Consider the following 19,097-nt stretch of genomic DNA (forward strand, 5'->3'; position numbering starts at 1 on the left):
CAGGGGAGCGCCCTAGCGAGGGAACTGGAGTTCCTGGCTGGGGCAGGCCTCTGTCACCAGCTGTGCAGGCACTGGTGAGATGGCTGAAGGAGGGGATCAGGAGACGGCTGGATCCCTTGCGGTCCAGTACGGTCCACATGATGGCAGGCATGTGCAACCCGAGGGTGAAGGGGAGCATGTGCACTGGCAGCCCCAAAACCCTCAATCACTGGACACAGGTGTTGGTCAACAAAGGCAGGGAGGCCGAAGTGCAAAGGTGAGGGGAACCATTATCCCGTGCCAGCACCGGTGCCAGCACCAGCCAGTCTCCTCCACGCTAGCCACTGCCAATGTGGGCCATGGGCATGGCTTCAATGCTGGGGTCCAAACACACCAGACCCTAGCCTCAGGCAAGTAGTGCCAAAGCTTCAGTGGCTACCTATCTCACTGAGGATGTGGAGCCACTGAACTGCGAACCCATGACCTACTGTGCAAACCACAGCCAGATGTGGCAGGATATGGCCGCAGTTGCCTGGCAACAACTGTCCTGTCCACCAATCAGTGTTCCAAGTGAGAGGGTGTTCAGCATTGCTGGGGATATTGTCACACCCCACCGCACCTCCTTGGAGCCTACATTGGTGGAGCAGCTCGTGTTCCTAAAGGTGAACCTCCCACTGCTCGGGTTCCCCAAGCTCCACCTGCAGACAGACTGAGTGCCACCTTCCTCACTCTGTCTGCACCAATTTCCTTTTTTGAGTTTTCAAAAAGCCAAGTAATGCCCTGCTTTCAGCTGGAGGGGGCACTAACTGCATCACCAGCCAGCAGGGGAAGAACATGTCCAGGGTGAGCTCATTCCCCTGCCAGGATGAACTTGGAGGTATGGGATTGGGGCTAAGGGGAAATAGGAGGCCCCAGGTCCTGGGCATGACCGCTAAAACTGCACCCTGCCAGGGTGGGGAGGCCTGGTGGGACTGCTGGCGGCATGGCAGCCCCATAAATGCCAGGACCAATGATCCCTTGGTGAAAGGCGGGTAGGAGGCAACATAACCTCCAGCTAATGCATGCATGCACAAAGTCCTGGCTGGGGAACGCCCAGATCTGTCACGTCTTTGACAGGCCTGACATTTGCTGGTTGCAGTGCAGTTGTGAGGCTCTCAGTGAGCTCAGCTTAACTGCCCTGGATGACAGCTTTAGGGTTGAAAACCCCTTTGTCAGGCTGAGGAAATACCTGCAGTTGGTCCTGGATGGAAGGAATAGTAAAGAAGCCAGAGGCTTGCCTGGCCCGCAATGCAGGCAAGAAAGCCAGTCAGTGAAAATGGAAATGGAGGCGTCAGGGGGTGAGGGACAGGCTGGAAGGTGGGGCAGGGGGCGAAAGGGAGATGTAGCAACGCAGGTAAAAGTGCAGAGGTGCCTGGAGTGTCAGATGTCCGGCAGGTCGCAGTGTGCCAGAACTCCACTGTGTATATTGAGTCTATGAGTTTCCGTACCTACTACCTAGGAGACTGATGAAGTGCAGTTCATAGCTCCCAGCTCTGAGAAGTGGCTTGCATTGTAATTTGTTCCTTCTCAGGATCAGGCCTGAGAGACTGGAGGGAGAGTGATTTAATGGTGAGGACTGTGCCCCCCAGGTAGTTGGGTTTTGTTGTCTTTGATAGATTCTGGTGTGCAGTTTGTGGGGGTACTGGAGATAGTTGGCAGGTTTTGTGTTTTGAGCTGTAGGAAGTTGGCTTCAGTTCTAGTGATGAGGTTAGGTGCTTGTTTGAATGTACAAACCACTTCTCAGAGCTGGGAGCTATGAACTGCACTTCATCAGTCTCCTAGGTAGTAGGTACAGTAACTCATGGACTCAATATACACAGTAGAATTCTGACACACTGCGACCGACCGGACATCTGACACGCCAGGCACCTCTGCACTTTTACCTGCGCTGCTACATCCCCCTTCCCCACCTCCCCCCTACCCCAGCCTTGTCCCTCACCCCCTGATGCACCTCCATTTCCATTTTCAATGACTGGCTTTCTTGCCTGCATTGAGGGCCAGGCCGGCTTCTGGCTTCTTTACTATTCCTTCCATCCAGGACCAACTGCAGGTACTTCCTCAGCCTGACAAAGAGGTTTTCAACCCTAAAGCTTCCAAGCTACATTTTTTAAGTACTCCTTTTATTTTCATAATACACATATAGACATAAAAACACAAGGTAAGCCATCACATACCATGAGTAACATTGTATGTCCAACACAACACAACATCTTTACTTCTTGCTGTCAATTCCTCTATAAAAAGAAAGGCTCTGTGACAGGTCTGTCTGGGTACCTTTCATGCTGCTGCTGCTGGTACTGGTGTTGAGCCAGCTAAGCTTTTACCTGTTGTCACGTAAAGTCGTGGACTGGGTGTGAGACTGTAGGCGGGGAGGAGGCCTCACTGGGGCACACTGCCGTGTTGTGCAGAGGCCCCAGCGCCAGGAAGGGTGCACCTTAACACACACACAGTGTCACCCACCCACATGACGAGTTTTACCTGTCAGCAGGTTGAGGTGCAGGGCCCCAGAAGACAGACTCCCCCAGTGAGACACACACACAGCTGGAAAGCTTCGTGGCCTCAGTAGGGGCCACCACCCCTGCAGTTTTCAGCCCGCTGCGCCTTAACACACACAGGGTCATCTGTGTCATAAGTTTTGCCAGCCTGCAGCTTGAGGTGCAGTTCCCCCAAAACCCCTGCACCAATCTTCTTGAAACCTGGCAGGCTTCATGGCCTCAGCAGGGGCCACCACCCCTGGAGTTTTCACCCTCTTGTGGTGTAACACAGATGTGACATGAGTTTTGCTTTCAAGAATTTAGGGTGCAGCTCCCCCCAAACTCCAGCACCTATCTTCTTGAGACTTGGCCGGCTTCATGGTCTCAGCAAAGGCTATCACCCCTGCAAGTTTCACCCAAATCAGAGACATAATAAGAAAGTTATCGATATTTCATTGATCCCCCATTATACCCTATGGCTGGAACTCCAAGGCGGCTCCGAAGCTTTGGAGCCACTTCAGCCGGATTGAAGCGGCAAACCGATCTAGAGCTCCATATTGGATTGCTGACATCCGAAGTGTCCGGATCCGAAGTCGGATCGAATACCTGCCTACTCGCACAGGCCTAATAATTATAAAGCCGTTAGAGACATTCAGGAAGTGAAGTCACCCTTCTGCTTCCCTAGAACCTCATGCTGTACAATGGGGCAATCTCACTTTAACTCTTCCTGATTTCTAAGGGTATCTCACAGAATCATAGAAAGTTAGGGCCAGAAGGGACCTCAGGAGGTCATCTAGTCCAACCCTCTGCTCAAAGCAGACCCCTCTCCAACTAGATCATCAACTAGATCATCCCAGGCAAAACTTTTTCTAGCCAGGTTTGGAAGCTCCATCCTTGGATGTTTTCAACCACCTCTCTGGGTAACCTGTTCCAGTGTTTTACTGCCCTCCTAGTGAAAAAAAACTCTTCCTAACATCTAACCTAAATTTCCCTTGCTGCAACTTGAGACCATTGTTCCTTGCTCTGTCATCTGCCACCAATGAAAACAGTCTAGCTCCATCCTCTTTAAAAAAAAAAGCATTATTTCCCAAACCTTGCAGGGTCACGCCCCACCATAGTAAAGTCAGATACTCTTGGGCTCCTGTACTTCAGCCAGTGCCACCGCTTCCTTCACTACCAATTCCTCCTGCCACTGACTGCTGCCACTTCCCCTCTCTGGTGGCAACTGGTGGTAGGGGGAAATTGGCTGTAGTTGGCAGTGAGATAAAGCAACAGAAGCTACAGTAGGGAGGTGAGAGACTAGGTGAAGTAGGGGACACTTCCTATTTCACATGCAGCTCCCTATAGGAACGTTTTACATCTGATTTGGGGGGGGTGCATCCTACAGTTTTGGAGCTGCTGCTGTAGAGGAGTGGAGCAGCACTGGAGTCCAGTCATCTTCAGAGTTCATACAGCTAGCATGATACAGTTATATAGGCACTAAAGAGTTTTATTGCACACTTCTTTGAACAGTCAGCTTATAACCCCAATTTGCTTCTGTGGAAGCTTTGCAACAACACCTTTAGCAAACCAAAGTCAATCTCCTATGCCATGCAACTTGGAAGCAGAGGTCCTCCAGGCCTGAGCCAAATACACTTCTCTCTCATTACCTGAACATTTCAGTTAAAAGGCTAGCTTCCTTAATGAGGCCTAATAGCTACCTCCCCACTCCCTGTGGGGCAGAGCAAACATTTTTTCTTTTCATATAAAGGGGGATATATCTACAGGGAGGAACTGAAATTGAACTTTTTTGGTGCACATTTCCCATATCACAGCCTTTCAAACAGGTATTCAAATGAAAACCAGCCATGCCTCAAACATTTGAGCAAACAAAAACCAGTGCATGTGAATGTTTGTAAAGGATAAAGACAAAGGGGCACAAATGTGGTTACACTCAGCAGCTGTTCAGTGTGTGAATGAATGTTCAGTACTGTGGTACACAGAGTATTTGACAAGCAAGGAGGTAAAATGGAAATGATGGCACTATGGTGGAAATGATGGCAGCAGAAATATTGTGATGGTTTATCTGTTGTAAATCAACATTTTTTTTCAGTTAGACAATCTTACAACTATGTTTCTTTACTTTTGTGAATAGTGCATGATCCAGAAGTGTTGTTGAAAAGAAAATGAAAGATAAAGCTACCCTACATGCTGTAATAAAAGTTTTCACTGTAATTCAGGCTTAATTAACTGACTCATCACCAATCACCAAGAAAGAATAAAAGCAATCCAAAACTGCTCAGTGCAGAGGATGAACACAGCAGTTGGTGTGTTAAGCCAAAATGGCTTTTTCAAGAGGATGTTTTTTATACTGAGTTGCTGTCAGTCATAGGAAGGACACGATAAAGACTGACTTCCAGCAGGTCTGGCAAAATCATCTGGCCCCGTGGGCTGAATCAGTCTCACAGAATGGCTCAACATGCTAGAGCCACCCCACAAGGCCAGTCTAGTGGAAGCACTGCAACCAAGGACTGCCTCTATGTGCCACTTGCAGATTTTGTACCAGCTTCAGCCCTGCACACTGAATGTAGTACATGCCAACACAGGTCCCAGCCCTAGCCCCTGAGCAGGGCCAGTCTGTGGGCCTGATCCTGACCAGTCCTGGATCCAGTGCACCTGACTGGTCTTGCCAGTCTACATGCACTGTGTGCAGCCTGAACTAAATGGGCTCTGTGTGTCATGTGCAGTGCAGTAGGGCTGGGGCCAGTGCTTACTGCATGCAGTGTACTGCTCTGAGACACACAAGCAACACTGCAGGCTAGGTGATAAGGCTCCACCGGCCACATCTAGCCCATGGATTATATCTTTGACACCCCAAATTTACAGTACACAGTCCTCAAATTGATTCCATGGTTCAAGTCTCCTTTCTGTAACTGTTGGGCATTGAGCTGGGCTGTTTGGACAAGCAGGAACATTTTTACTACATATAAGAATGGTTCATATACTGGAGTGGCATGTACACCCATTCATTTATGCTTTAATCTTTGCAAATCTCATCCTCTATAATTGCATATTGCTTTCAACTCATTTATGTCACTCTGTGCTGCTCAGTGATGGACAAAATTGTGACAGAAGCTTATTCTGTAACCTAGGAGATTGGAAGACAGCATTTTTAGAAGAGTTAGAACATTCTGACACATATATTAAGCTCATATTTAGCTCTTCTTTCAGTTTAACACTCTAAAATATCAGCAGAGTTACACCATGACTAGAGCGAACTAGGTGTATAACCTGCACAACCTTTCTATGTAGAGGTGGCTCATGTGACCACCAGCACTGAGGTTTCTGAGCACTTTGCAAGTGAGAATAAACTGGTCTTCACAAAACTTCTGTGTAATGAAGTGTTATCCCTATTTTATACTCACTTTGCTGAGGCACAAAGAAATTAAATGATGGCCCAAAGTCACACGGGTTGTTTGGAGCTCAGGCCCAATGTTAAAACAAAAATCTCTGAGTCTCAATTGAGCACCTACCCCAAAAGATCATCTTTCTTCTGTACAAAGAGGATTGTTTCAATCAGTCTGTGCGTGCCTCTACATATGATCTGATACGTTTCAATTAGAACACTCTAGCATTGCTGCAGCGTCACATGTATAAGCCCCTGAGGGTTTAAAAATGGCTGCTGGGGCACTTTAATTAAAGCTCGTTGGATGACCTTGAGTTAAAGCGTCCCCTAGCCAGTTTTAAACAGGCAGGGGCTTACTACATGTGATGCTGCAGCATTTTAACCAGAGCCGCTCTCTGGGAACCATTCTAATTAAAATGCCAATCCCCCTCCACTCCTGGGCACATGTATAGGCACCCTGTATGTTCAATTGGAATCCCTCCCCACCATGCTATTCACTTCCCATAGACCAGGAAATCATTCAGCTCAAGATTACTCTTCAAGGTGATGTTGTCAGGGCAACTTGACTATGCTACATCAACATGTAATGCTCATGTAAGAATAGGCTCTTGACCCAGCTCTGTGGCAGGTATAACAATCTCGGTATGAGTATAGGGTAAAACCCTCTAAAGAGCTGTAAGTTTGCTAAAAGCCCTAAAATACTATTCATTATTTGATTAAATTCCCTCTTTTATTTCTGTAATTCTGTATGGCTGGAATTATGCCAATGCTGAGTTTAGAATAAAAATCTACAGATCTGTGCTAAAAATGGCTAGACACACATTTTCCAGTTAAATACTTCACCTGAGAAAAATGTTACTCTGCCCAGCACAATCTCCATAAATCACCTTTCGGGCTTTTCTGCATCTGCTGCCCTTTCTTAGACTAGCAAGATGTTAGATTCACCACTCCCCGTGGGACGTGATGTGAACAGGAAAGGGAAGAGAGAGAAAGGGACCAAGTGGAAAACAAGAGATGGAAGGGCTTATGTCAGGGATGTCCTTAAGTGCCACATCACTGGAGGCAACATGTTTAATTGGTATAAAACTGTTGGTCATTTGTTAGGCTTTGCTGGGCCCCTAAATGTCCCTGTAGAGGCTTTCTTGCACCTCTCTCTCACCACTGGAGCTTCTGCTGTCAGAAAAGCCAGAGTGTAGCAAGGCTGAAGAAAGCCAAGGATCACTGTACCACTGACTCAGGCATTAAAGGGCTATATTATTCCAAGGAGAAAACAGTAAAATGGTCCTACCATTTAACCAAGCAGACAGAACTGTTGCTTGCAGAGAAAATCCCACCCCCAAAACCTCCTTGCTTTCTAGTTCTTGTTCTACCTTTTATTTCAAAATAGCTACTGTAATATGCTAATATTTGGAATAAAAGCATTCTTTGGAATAAGGCATACTATCCTGTTTCACAACTTGCTTTAATGCAATTACTGCATAGTGGGTGCGTCAACGTGTGTCCCTACGGCACCTTTGTTACTGTGCCATTATTTAGGACTTCCAAAAGGAGTTTTGGAAATCCTAAATGACGGCAGTTATATCCTGTACTGCACCATGCCAGAGGCGCACTTTTTCTTGCCGCTATGTTGGCGTAGCAATGTGCTATACTGAGGGAGTGCATTGCTATGGTGACATAGCGTCTTAAGTAGATGCACTCAGGGACTCCCATAGATGGACATCCATTTATTCGTTACTACTGTTGTTATTGTGGGTATAAGTGGAAAATAATGTGGTAAGCACTTTCCAGACAACAATAAAGGAATGGTCCCTATCCCACAAAGCTTGCAAATGAGGGACTCAGTCCTCCAAGGTTATCCACCTGACACATTTCAAGACAGAGTACTTACAGAGAGAAAGGAATTGATTTAGAACAGTAATGACTGGAATATTCAGAAGCTTACTGATTTCTGCTTACAGCCTGAGACTTACAAATGATTAGTTTTCCACTCAGGGCACAGACAGCAGCTCACTTTAATGCTCAGGCATCTAACGCCCCTCAGTCCAAGAAGAGAGTCTTTCTACAGTAGAGGGCCAGCAGATATTCCATGTGGAGATCTTTGAAGGATACCACGTCTTTTTATAAATCTTTACAAGTAAGACTGAAGGTTTGAACCTGCTCCCAGCGAGGAGAAAAGCAAGACTGCCATTGACTTCCACGGAAGTAGGAACAGAGTAAGCAAGAGGAGAATTCCATTGGTAAGAAAAACCTCAATTTTGCAGGGATGCTCTTGTGTCATTTTAATGTCCTCTCCCTGAAGGAGTGGATAGGTGGAACTTCCTGGGTAAAATATCCTGTTAGCAACAAGGCAGAAGTAGAAATGTGACGGGCTAGCTGGCAGTGACCTAGCCCAGGGGTTTTGAAAGGGCAAAAGATGATTGGAGGACTTGGGATTCCCTTTCCTCACCAATCAGGCCCCAGAGACTCACCCTCCATGTCCCCTGATTGGCCCCTTGGGTCACCTGGAGGGGGATAAAAGGGGCAGCACGGCTGACTCAGGGAGGAGACAAGTGAGGGGCTGCAAAGAAGGAGCTTCAAAGAGCTGAGCCAGTGGGGTGGAAGCAGTTGCCCCAGAAGAGCCTGAAGGAGCAGGACCTGCAGGCAGCAGTTGGACCCTCAGGGCATGTGGCCAGCAGGAGAGGCTTCCCACTTCAGCAAGGATCTAAGCGGTGACCTGAGAGGTTCCCAGCTCGGCTTCCAGCTCCTCCAATCAGAGACCAGGCAGCTTGACATGAGGCCAGAGCTCCAGGAAGGTGAAGACCCCTAGCAGCTTAGAGTAGTGATGGTTGTGTGGCAGTGTTCTTGCCTACCATGTGGGAGATCTAAGTTCAAGTCCCAGCTTTGGTGACTTGGGGTGAATGAGCTAACAAGGAGGAATTCTTCTTGCAGTAGAAAAGAGTCATTGAGTTTTCTCCCCTTCCAGGTATCTAGGCCCTATATTTCTTTGTCCTTTGACATTTTGTATTTTGTGCCTTTTTTATATTTCCCCAACTAGTATTGTTTGCTCTGCTGTTTGTGTTTTTATATTTTGTTAACCCTGTCTTTTGCCAATGATTGTAATGTCTAACCTTTGTTGAATCCTGTCCCTTGGGGCATTGTGGTGTCCACTATACCTCCTGATTATGCCTGTTATGTTCCCAGTATTGTTCCCTCATTAAAAGGTATATGGCTAAGTCCCCAGTGGTGGTCTGGCTCTGCTCTAGATGGGGAGGAGAGTCCCTACACCTTCCACAGCGCTTGTGCACCTGCTCTGATCCCTTCAATTGGAGAGCGGGTACCTTTTGGAGTACCGCCCGGGTTACAGAAACAACCTGCAATAAGAAGTTAAATTGTCTAACAAAGCATAGTGCAGCAAGCTGACTAATAATTCTACTGTCCACTGTTAGAATTTGAATGGGCTCAGTGTGTTATGGGGCCTTCCTAGCTTCTCTTGACACCAAGAGATGCTTCTTCGGAAACACGAAGACTTCCGCTCTGTTGCTACCTCTGTGATTACTGAAAAGTTCCACATGACCATTAAATGCAGCATAAAACCCACCATGAAATCCTATGTGGCCACCAATTTGTTCCTCTCACAAAGTTCTTAATGGCATTTCAGCGCCCCTGGGACTTTCGTATGCATCTTTACAAGAAAGTCAAGTCAGTGACATTAACCTCAGATGAGTATTCTGTCGAGAACTTGCTGTTACAGCTCAATGGGCAACTGTGTTCAAGTTCGGATTGTAAATTCTTCCTGTTTGATTGCTCAGACAGACATTACCTATATACCCTTTGTGGAGAGTTCACCGTGTATAGTGGCCCCATGTGCCTTCATTCTGCCATGTCCTGAAGCCTGGGAGAGAACCTGCTTCCTCCTCCACCAACATAAAGAATATCCATGATGCAAAAACCGGTGGGCAAAAGAAGGAGAAAGTAAGGAGAAGGGCAATAGAAAGAAGTAGGGGACCTGGGCAGGAAAGGGAAATCCACTGCCATGTGGATCTTCATGTTCACTGGAGAAGCCTCCCCTCTATTCCCCCAAGGACAGGTGGATGACAAAAGACACCTGTTCCCATTCAGCAAAGGGCCTAGAAACTTAGGCTGGGCAATGGGCTTCAGGCTCAGTGTTTACTTTACTTAAACAAAATGGTTGTTCCTCAAGGTTTATAAAATTCAAGGTAGTGAGCACATTCTGTACAAGAATTTATACATTCTCAGAATAAACAGGGGCCACATACTCATACTCATATTTTACTTTGACATACATATGAGCCTTTGCCAGTATATCCTGTACCACTAAGGGGTAGTAGACAGACTATCCTATGTTTTCCGACAGGATAGATACGCTGGAATAGAAATGTCTAGGAAATACTGGGGTGGTTTCTGGAGCAGTGTGATGGGAAAATGTCTGTAAATTTGGGGCCTTACTTTTCAGAGATTAGGTATCATTAGATACAGTAAAATTCATTTTAATAGTACTCACAAAACCCAGCAATGAATGAGTCAATGTCTGAAGACAACTTATCTGTCTGCATGATAAGACCCCTGAATATCTTGCAAAATAAGGTCAAATACAGTTACTCCACTCATCACAGACATGCTTATGTCAGCTAATTGGTTGGCTTTGACTAAGCCATATTTCTCAAGCCAAAAGTATTCAGTTCAAATCAATATTTATTGTTTATCATGGAGAGCAGTTCCAAAAGAAGGACACTTTCTGGGAATGTATGTGCATTTTTAGTGCTATGAAGCAAGAAGAGCAGAGTTGTGAAGAGCTTTGGCAGGTACAGGAAAATAGCGGAATGAGATTTTTTTTCTTATCCAGCGGTTATTCAGATTCTCACTGCTCATCGGGACACTGTCCATTTACATTTCCTGTGTTGTACTTTGTCATTCTACCAATAGTTGAGTGCTATAACTCTTCTGCAGCACGGTCACTGCCTTGTTCATTCTGCGAATATACACATTTTCATGCATAATGTGGTCACTACCTTGAAACCTTTTCCTGTTACCTGTTTTTCAGATCAGGACCCCATGCTGCTGCACACTGTACAAACATACAAAAACAGTCCCTGCCCCAGTGACTTTAAAGACAGCTCAGTCAAAGAGAACTCCATGAAGGTAATGATGAGAGTCAACAGATCAGTCTTAGGCCCAAGAACAGAACATGGTCCAGTTCCCTTAGCTAGCGACTACATTGTCTCACAATTTTTTTTAATGTTATGGTTATATACACAGGACTCAACAAGCCCAGAAAGAACTGGACAGGATTGTGGGAGGATTCTTATTCAGTGGGATTGCTTGCTTAAGAGTTGCCAGTTTGAACTTCTGTACATTAACTAAGCTAGTCAAATGTGTTTTCGGTATCAACATCAAAAGATCCCAAATATTTCCCATGGTTAGGACCACAGTTTAATAGGAAATGTTTCGTAGACGCTTCCCCTAACATTTGTGATTGGCCAAGCCACTCTCCCTCTGACTTACAACTACAGCAATTGCATCCAGAATAGTAGCCTTCACGGACCATGGTTTCAGAACTATCACTCTACCCTAAACTCATGTACCTATAAGGCTGAATGCTGAATGCAGGCATAGAGCTTTAAGTGGCAGCCTCCTGTCACTCATTACTACAGAGCAAAGGTCTGTGGATACATGCCCATCAGGTTGACACTACATCCTACCATGTCTGTGGAATCCCTCCCTTCACAAAATCGCTAGCCTGTAGCACAGGGGAAAATCACAATCCTGTGATAGGGCTTGAGCACACTCCTAATAAGCTGCCAGGCCTAATTGTAAGTATGGGCCCAATGCCACATATAATGGAGGTCACTTACCCTGCTGCCTTAGGTAAGTGAGTCAGCTCTGGTTTTCCAGTACTCAGACCAGTCCATTTTACATGGAGCTATCTTAACTCCACAATCACCTGGCTTGACCAACAAACCAAAGCCTGCTGTCTTCCTCCAGATATTGAGAGAAGAGCACATTTTAGCTCTGGGTTTCCCTTCATTAGTTGGTTCTCACTTGCAGCTGGCCCTCAGCCTCCCAGCTAGACACCCTATCCTTAGCTGACAGCCTGCAGCTGTTCCAAGCCCTCAAGGTGCTGAGCACTTCTTTACATCACAGTTTTGCAAAACAAAACCTGAGGGAAGGCAGCAATTCACATCTTTGTTAGTTAGCTCCTTCTTGGTAATATACCACATGCTTATAGATTTCAGCTGTTTTGGGAGAAGGAAAGAAAAAGTGATCCTTGAATTTGTCCTGGGAGTGAAATCAGAAACATCTGTTGTTGTCATGAATGACTTCTCCGCTGAATTCGGTAGAACATATTCTTGCCTGATCAGAGGTAGCTTCATTGACTGTGATTACTGCTGTTGATTTGGGTTGTTTGGGGAGATTCCAGAGATTCACTAGTCCAGGAAGGAAATTTCATCTCTTAATCTCTATTAAATTAACATTAAGAAGTGTTGACACAACAAAGAGAATTTGTATTTTCCTTACCTGGTGTTCACTGGACATTGAAGAGCACTAGGGACTGAGACCCTCTATTTTATCAACAGAACAGTTGATCCATGGGTAGTAGTGTATTCTTTCCCCACTTTGCCTTGTCAGTGTCCTTCAACTGTAACCTGGAAGGACGACCTCTAGGATAGAGAGGGTAGTTCCTTTTCCACAGCCCAGGAAATCCTTTCCTCCTTTTTGAAAATGCCAACAAGAACAGTGCACCTAATAGGTAGACACTTGTCCAGTGGGAATTGTACCAAGACTATTAAGTCACATCACAACGATGCAAACACAGATAGGAATGACTTCTAACTCCCATCCTGAGCTACATTTAAAACAGAGACAGGGAGGGAAGACTGTCCAGTATCGTAGTAAGTTTTTCCTAGAATTTAATAGTGTAGGACAAAAATGTATTTTTGGGGAAAAGAAATCCCTGATCTGAATGATAGCTGCTTCATTTTTACTTTGAGTGTCTAGGGAAGGGACACGGGAGAACATGTAAAACCTTCACTGTGTTTCCCAATGAACAGAGAGCTGCTAGGCATTTCAACAAGACTTCACTGAGTCCTTCCCCATTTTGTGGCTGGACTATACTCACTGTAAGCTAAGTTCACTGTAGGTTTATGCTGCTTTCCACCAATCAGACTAGAACACAGGGGCCCTTGGTGCTGGAAGTCTGCCATGTAACAGAGGTTATTTCAGTACAAAATCCCTTTTAGCAGGCTCCTGCAGGCTGCCAGTTCAACACTAGCAGTCAGTAATGGTATTAGGGGTGGGCTGCAATCACAGGGGCTGTGGGAGTTATTTGTTCTCCACATCAGCACCGTCTCCGCTAACAGAACCCAAGCAGAGCTATCAATCTCTCCAGAGCCCAGGAGGCCTATCTGTCCCTGGGAGGGGGAACGTGCACTTCTCTGGGGCAATGCCTCCCTTGTGCTCCACTAGAGAGGTTCTGCAGGGCTTTTAGGAAAGCAGAGGATGGAGGCAATAACTGGAGTTTTGGTATAGCCACAACTTCTCTTCTGTCCAATATCTTTTTAATGCCCTCAAAGAAATCTTCCAGTGTAGAAAGTTATACTATCTGATGCAAACAGATCTAATTAACTGCCTAAGTAAGCAGGCTCTTGAGTGGCATCAGAGATGTGGAAAAACAGAACCCCCCCCTTAAAAAGGACAGTAGAGTTAAAGCTGGAGTTTGGGTCAACAATTGCTCATTTGTTTATTGTTCTCTGTCCCTAAGCTGCACAAGCCCAGGTTGGACTCACAGCAAGACCACCGTGCCTTACTTGTCTCCACTGGGAGGGTGAAGATGAAATGCTACCTGGCCTGTCTCCATGAATGCCTTCCCCACACCTGCAAGGTGCAGCCAGCCCCATTGGTGCAAGGAGTCTGGTTGCACCCCCATCGCCATACTATCATGGGTGATTCAAGTGGATGCTGTTGACCTGTGAGAACTTGACGACTCCTTTTATCTTCTCACTGCTGCTGCCTGGAAGAATTTTTAGTTCACAGATCAATGACCCAGATAGACTGGAACGGCTTCCAAAGTGATTCCTCATGGTAGAGCTCCTCACAATACCTCCAAATGTTATAAAAAGTCACTGCACATATTAGAGATTCAAGTGCAGATTCTGAGCAGTGGCTTTGGGAACTCTTGTAGATTTGTATTTGCTGTGAATATTCCCCAAATGTCAGCATGGGCTTTCAAGATGTCCTTCTCCCCTATTCCAGGCCCCCCCCCCCCCCCCGCTATATTTTGAGACTGGTTTCTTAGGAAGTTTCTCATTTAAAATATAAAGCAAAGCCCTAGTACTGCAGATGCACTCATTAACTGAATGGCCTGGGGTCAGGCCATTTCCATGCACACCCTCCACATTAAAATCTAAAGAAGAAAGCTCAGGAGTAAGAATCCCCTGGCAGGCTTCTTTCCTGTTGGTCCATTGTGGGCTGAGATGTGCCCTTTGGGAATGGCCTTCCTGAGCATCAGCACACAGGCAAAGGGCAGTGTAGGAAGTGTGCTCAGGCCATGCCCTACATATGGCAGGGATGTCAAATGTAAGGCCCATGAGCTGTATTCAGCCCACTCAGCTACTCTTGTCCAGCCTGCAGGGTTATCATGGGCAATGTGACAGTCAGCAGGAGGAGGGTGAGCAAAGGCTGATACAGTCCTGGTAGCCCAGCAGCCATTTGGAGCCAAAGGTAATGCCACTGCATTGCCCTGGGCCAGAGCTGCTACCCTGTACCCTGGGCTGGATCCACCTTTCAAGGATCCACCTGCAGCACCCGGGATGCAGCCTGGGACATGAGATGAATTTGACACCCCTGCTCTATGGCAACAGTAATAGACATGGAGTGGCTATGCAGCTCCTCCATATGGGGGCATTCCTTCCCTTCCATCTGTCCCTAACCAGCAGTATGTGAGCCCTGTACTGGGTGGAAGGATTTTTGTCACCCAGTAAACAGCAAAGGAGGGGGAAAAAATCTAACAGGAATGTGCATGTGCATAGAAGATACACAATACAGAGACTACACGCTGGCATTCAGGGTACCATCAACCAAACAGCATGGTAGCATTTTTCAACATTATGCACAGTGCGGTATATTTCTTTCTACATTTTATACTACTGTAGATGCCATAGCCAGTCAACCCAGAGAAGCAATGGCAGGGAGAAACAGTGTAGTGGCTACTGGCTCTTAGTAGCTTGACCATTCTGGCCCACCATTGTCGACTGCTGGTCTACAAAGTTCCATCCATTGAAGCCAATGTGAGTTTTGCCATTGGCTTAAATAGAAGCAAGCTCAGTGCATTCAGTAAAATCACCCCATGTCAGACCTGGTCTGTTGCAGTGGGTATTTTGGCAAACAGATGATTCCCATTTTTATTCAAACTAACCTTTTGTTCTGGTGCCACAGAGCTAAATATTGCTTTTTAAGCTGGTGTATGGCTGTTGCCACTGAAATACCATCTCACCATCAAGGAGCTCGCCAAGCTCTGTCACACTGTCAGACTGTTGAAAAGTCTTGTACTAAAATAACAGTTTTTTCAGTGAGATTTACATCTCTATATGCACGCAATTTACTCTCTCTGCTCACAGAAGTCTCAGGAAGGAGTTTACTTCTAACAAATCATGGGCTGGTATATTTAGACATCTTAGCCAGAAGATGACCTTTTTTAGAAACATTTGTCTATTGCCCTATGACATGAATAGCAGTGAGGTCACTTTGAAGGAAAGACATATTGACACTTTGAAGGAATACATATATGCAAAATATTTCAATGCATTTAATGTAAAGACAATTTCCAAACAAGATTGTGTATGCAAACAGTATGTACAATGCCTATAAAATGCATTCATTAATATAGATGCAAATAAAAAGCATCCTTAATATGAACAAGAAATTTGCTACAGAAACAAGTGTGCAGCGCACAGAAGATAAAATCTACTCCTTCAGTAAAAGTCTCAAATTGAACACAATCAAAGGCACAATCCACAACCAATCAACAAGAGAGACTTAGAACAAGTAGAACATAATCAAAAGGCAGATCTGAGAAGTCATGAAAAGGAATAAAATATATGTGCTCTGGTGTTTTAGTGAACTACTCATTAAAAATACATAATTCTGGCTCAACTGCTATATGTGAATTGTGTAGAACTGCAGTGCATGCAACATATATTAGTTAGGAAATATGGATTTGATCTTGTAAACAGTTGCACATAATTCACTGCTCTGTGCTATGGGTAGCAAAGAATGTGCCATCAGTTTCCAAGTCTTTTAAAAAGGTGAAAGATATAAAAGACTTAAGCATCTCGGGAAGCTGTTGGTTCACAAGGAGCAAAGAAAACTCATCTATGTAAGAGCTTACATCTACTGCAATGAATGTAGTCAGATGTACGGACATTAGATTCATATGCCCTAGTAGCCCAGAAATCTGGCAACTGTTGTGTTCTAGCTGAACCATATTGTCCTGTATAATCAGATAGCAATAGCCTTAGCCCCACAAAATATTGCAGCTTCAATTAACATGTCCAGATTGCTGAAATGTACCTTGTATGAGATTACACCAATCTGAAATCTACAAATGAACTGATCTACAAGAGAGCTTCTGGCAAGATCAACAACCAGCATGTTACTCTGGCCAATTATTTTGATTCAGAAGCATCATGAAAGTATGACATCATTTATGTGGAAGACCCAATCCATGAAATCTATATTGCCAGTAAGGATTTAAAGTTGTGAACAACTTTTTCTATGGTCCTTTAAGTTATCTTCTCCTCAGGGTGGGATGACAAAATAACCTTGGTGGAAGGTGGAGATGCTGGAAGCAGGAGAAACTGAATGGACAGGCTGAAAAGGAGAATGAACTAATGATTCAGATGCCCAGGAGTGGACTTCCCAACCCCTGGTCTGCTAATAAAATTCTCCATACACGAAAAAGGGGGAAAAGTATTTACATGCAGAAGGGTCTGCACAGTCTGGCCCTATGACATTAGAATATGAACAGTATCAAGAAGAACTACTAGTAATTTTCAAATCTTAAAGAGCCAATTCTATGTTTGTACAGGATATCCCATTCCCTCGCTCACCATCCATTTTTTTATCATTTTAAATTGCAAGCTCTCACACGCCATGGTCCAACTTCTATTGAAGGTAGTGATAGTCATTCCTGTGACTTTAATGACAGTTGCATACACCATGTACTTCGATAATTTAATATACATGTTATTTTGTACCATGGTATCCATCTTGATAGTTTATTCTGGCATGAAAAGCCTGTGTCTTAGTATCATGGACAACATGTTATGACTGGATATAAAAATATCTTTGCCTCTGGTGATATTTACCTTGCCTGGTATACAATCCTCCTGAGACTGGGCATGGCTTTGTAGTGAGAGCCCACTAGCAGCCATAAAGGACATCCAGTCTTCTGGGAGCTGGGCTTTTATGTTTAACATAGATATTAGGCTTTTTGCAAAATACTTCATTTTTTTGCCAACTGTATAGTTCTAACAGACTTCACTCTCTCACACATGCTGGTCAAAAGTTTAATGAATAAAATTAGAAGACAAAAAAGAAAACTATATTACAAAAGGTACAGTTCTGATGGTTTTGGTTATATCTATATTTACAAATGTCAAAGTGCTTCAGCGGCAGACCGTTGGTAGAAACGGAGTTACATGTAATTAGTATAACTAGTGCGTACAATGAAATAAAGAGGCAGATTACTCTCAGAAATGGCCTGTGGCTCCCTCTTACATCAGTGCAATCTGAGTTTGCATATCCAAAAGGCCAAAGTTGACCTCTAGAGTAATTTAAGAAATTTTACTGGCATCTGAAGCAGAACAAATAATCAGCACAATGTCACTAAGTTTGTCCGAGGGTATTTTCATTTTTAGCTCCGGTAAGGAGGACCCGACAAAACTAGGTAGAAATTCTCTCAAAATAAGTTCTAAAGAAACTCTGAAGACTTCCCTTGGCTCTGTTAATGGCCCTTGAGAAAAGAACATATAGCATGGTTGCAGCTACAGTGGTTGTAATGTCTTACTCAATATAGCAAGCAGGAAATCAAACTCCCATTGTTCTCACTGCTGTGAAATGCATACATTAACCTCTTCAGCACATTAGTGGATCAAGTTCAAGAACCGCAGGTGATAACTTGCTTTATCTCTTTGATGAAAAGCTGCTTGGTAACTGGAGTTGAAACTTTCTGAGTTTCCCTGAGACAAAGAGTAGGCGGGGGCGTTTCCTGTGACAATAACAAAGCAGGGGGCTGGGGAATATATTCCAGAAATCTTTTCCAAATATTCCAATATATTTCAAACTTCAGTAAAAGTTTGCTCATCAGTCTCTGGACTAACAGTTTTTCTGGACTAAAAAAGAAGCTAGAGCTCATAGGAAAATATCAACGTCCTTGAAAAAAGGTTCATTCCAAATTTGTCCTTGTTAGCTTTATAGAGTAGTGACACGTTATTTTTGCATTCCTGTAGGCTGCAGCAAATTGTCCCTCTTGGCTGTCATTGTTTCCTACGGAAGCAACAATAGCTGCCATTTATGACAAGCTGACACCATATGGTGTGTGAAATCATGCTCTATGGGGCAGCATCAAACAGATAACACATATCACAACTGTATATGTTAAAAGCAGCAATAAGAAAACCAAAACCAAATCCTGGCACTTCTGTTCTTGCAAAAAGAAATACATTTTGAAGAATCATAGTCACTTCCAGCCCTGAAAGTGTTAGTCACTCAAAGTCAAATTGGGGACAAAAAGCATACAAACAATCCAGACCATTAAGTTCACGTTACGAAGGCAATGAAATTCCACTGTAAAAAAAAAAAAAAAAAAGTTCTTATGAGCGTACAGTTTTCTAGAAACATCAAAGTACAGTGCAGCTGTTGTTATGTCAAAGGACTATTGTTTGCACTCTAGCAGTTCACTGGTGTCAGCTTGTATTTGGTGTTATTGATATTAGCTTAGGCAAGAACACTGGCTGCCATAGTGATTCTAGGCTCTCCTTAATTCGGTGGCTGGTGGTAATAAAAGTGACTGTGTGGTTTTATTTGCAGTAGGTAACTTATGCAGAGATTTGTTGATGGGACTTTTCAGTATTGGACATAAAGGCTCCTCCGTAGCAGGATGGATAACATTCACCTCCGGTGTCTGAGAAATGCTTGAACTCCTCCGTCCTCTTGCAGGAATG

General features: G+C 44.6%; 1 protein-coding gene across 1 annotated transcript in view; it reads right to left on the reverse strand.

Moving 5' to 3' along the window:
- Window positions 1–15,683: 15,683 nt before the first annotated feature.
- The window catches only part of CUNH2orf73 (chromosome unknown C2orf73 homolog), a 37,048-nt gene continuing 33,634 nt past the window's right edge, over window positions 15,684–19,097 (reverse strand). Inside the window, 1 exon segment of the mRNA XM_025201586.1 lies at window positions 15,684–19,097. This exon segment is cut by the window's right edge and continues 8 nt beyond it. Coding sequence (XP_025057371.1) covers window positions 18,902–19,097 — 196 coding nt within the window. The 3' untranslated portion in view covers window positions 15,684–18,901.

Source organism: Alligator sinensis, unplaced genomic scaffold, assembly GCF_000455745.1.
Source record: "Alligator sinensis unplaced genomic scaffold, ASM45574v1 scaffold432_1, whole genome shotgun sequence".
NCBI classification, from domain to species: domain Eukaryota; kingdom Metazoa; phylum Chordata; order Crocodylia; family Alligatoridae; genus Alligator; species Alligator sinensis.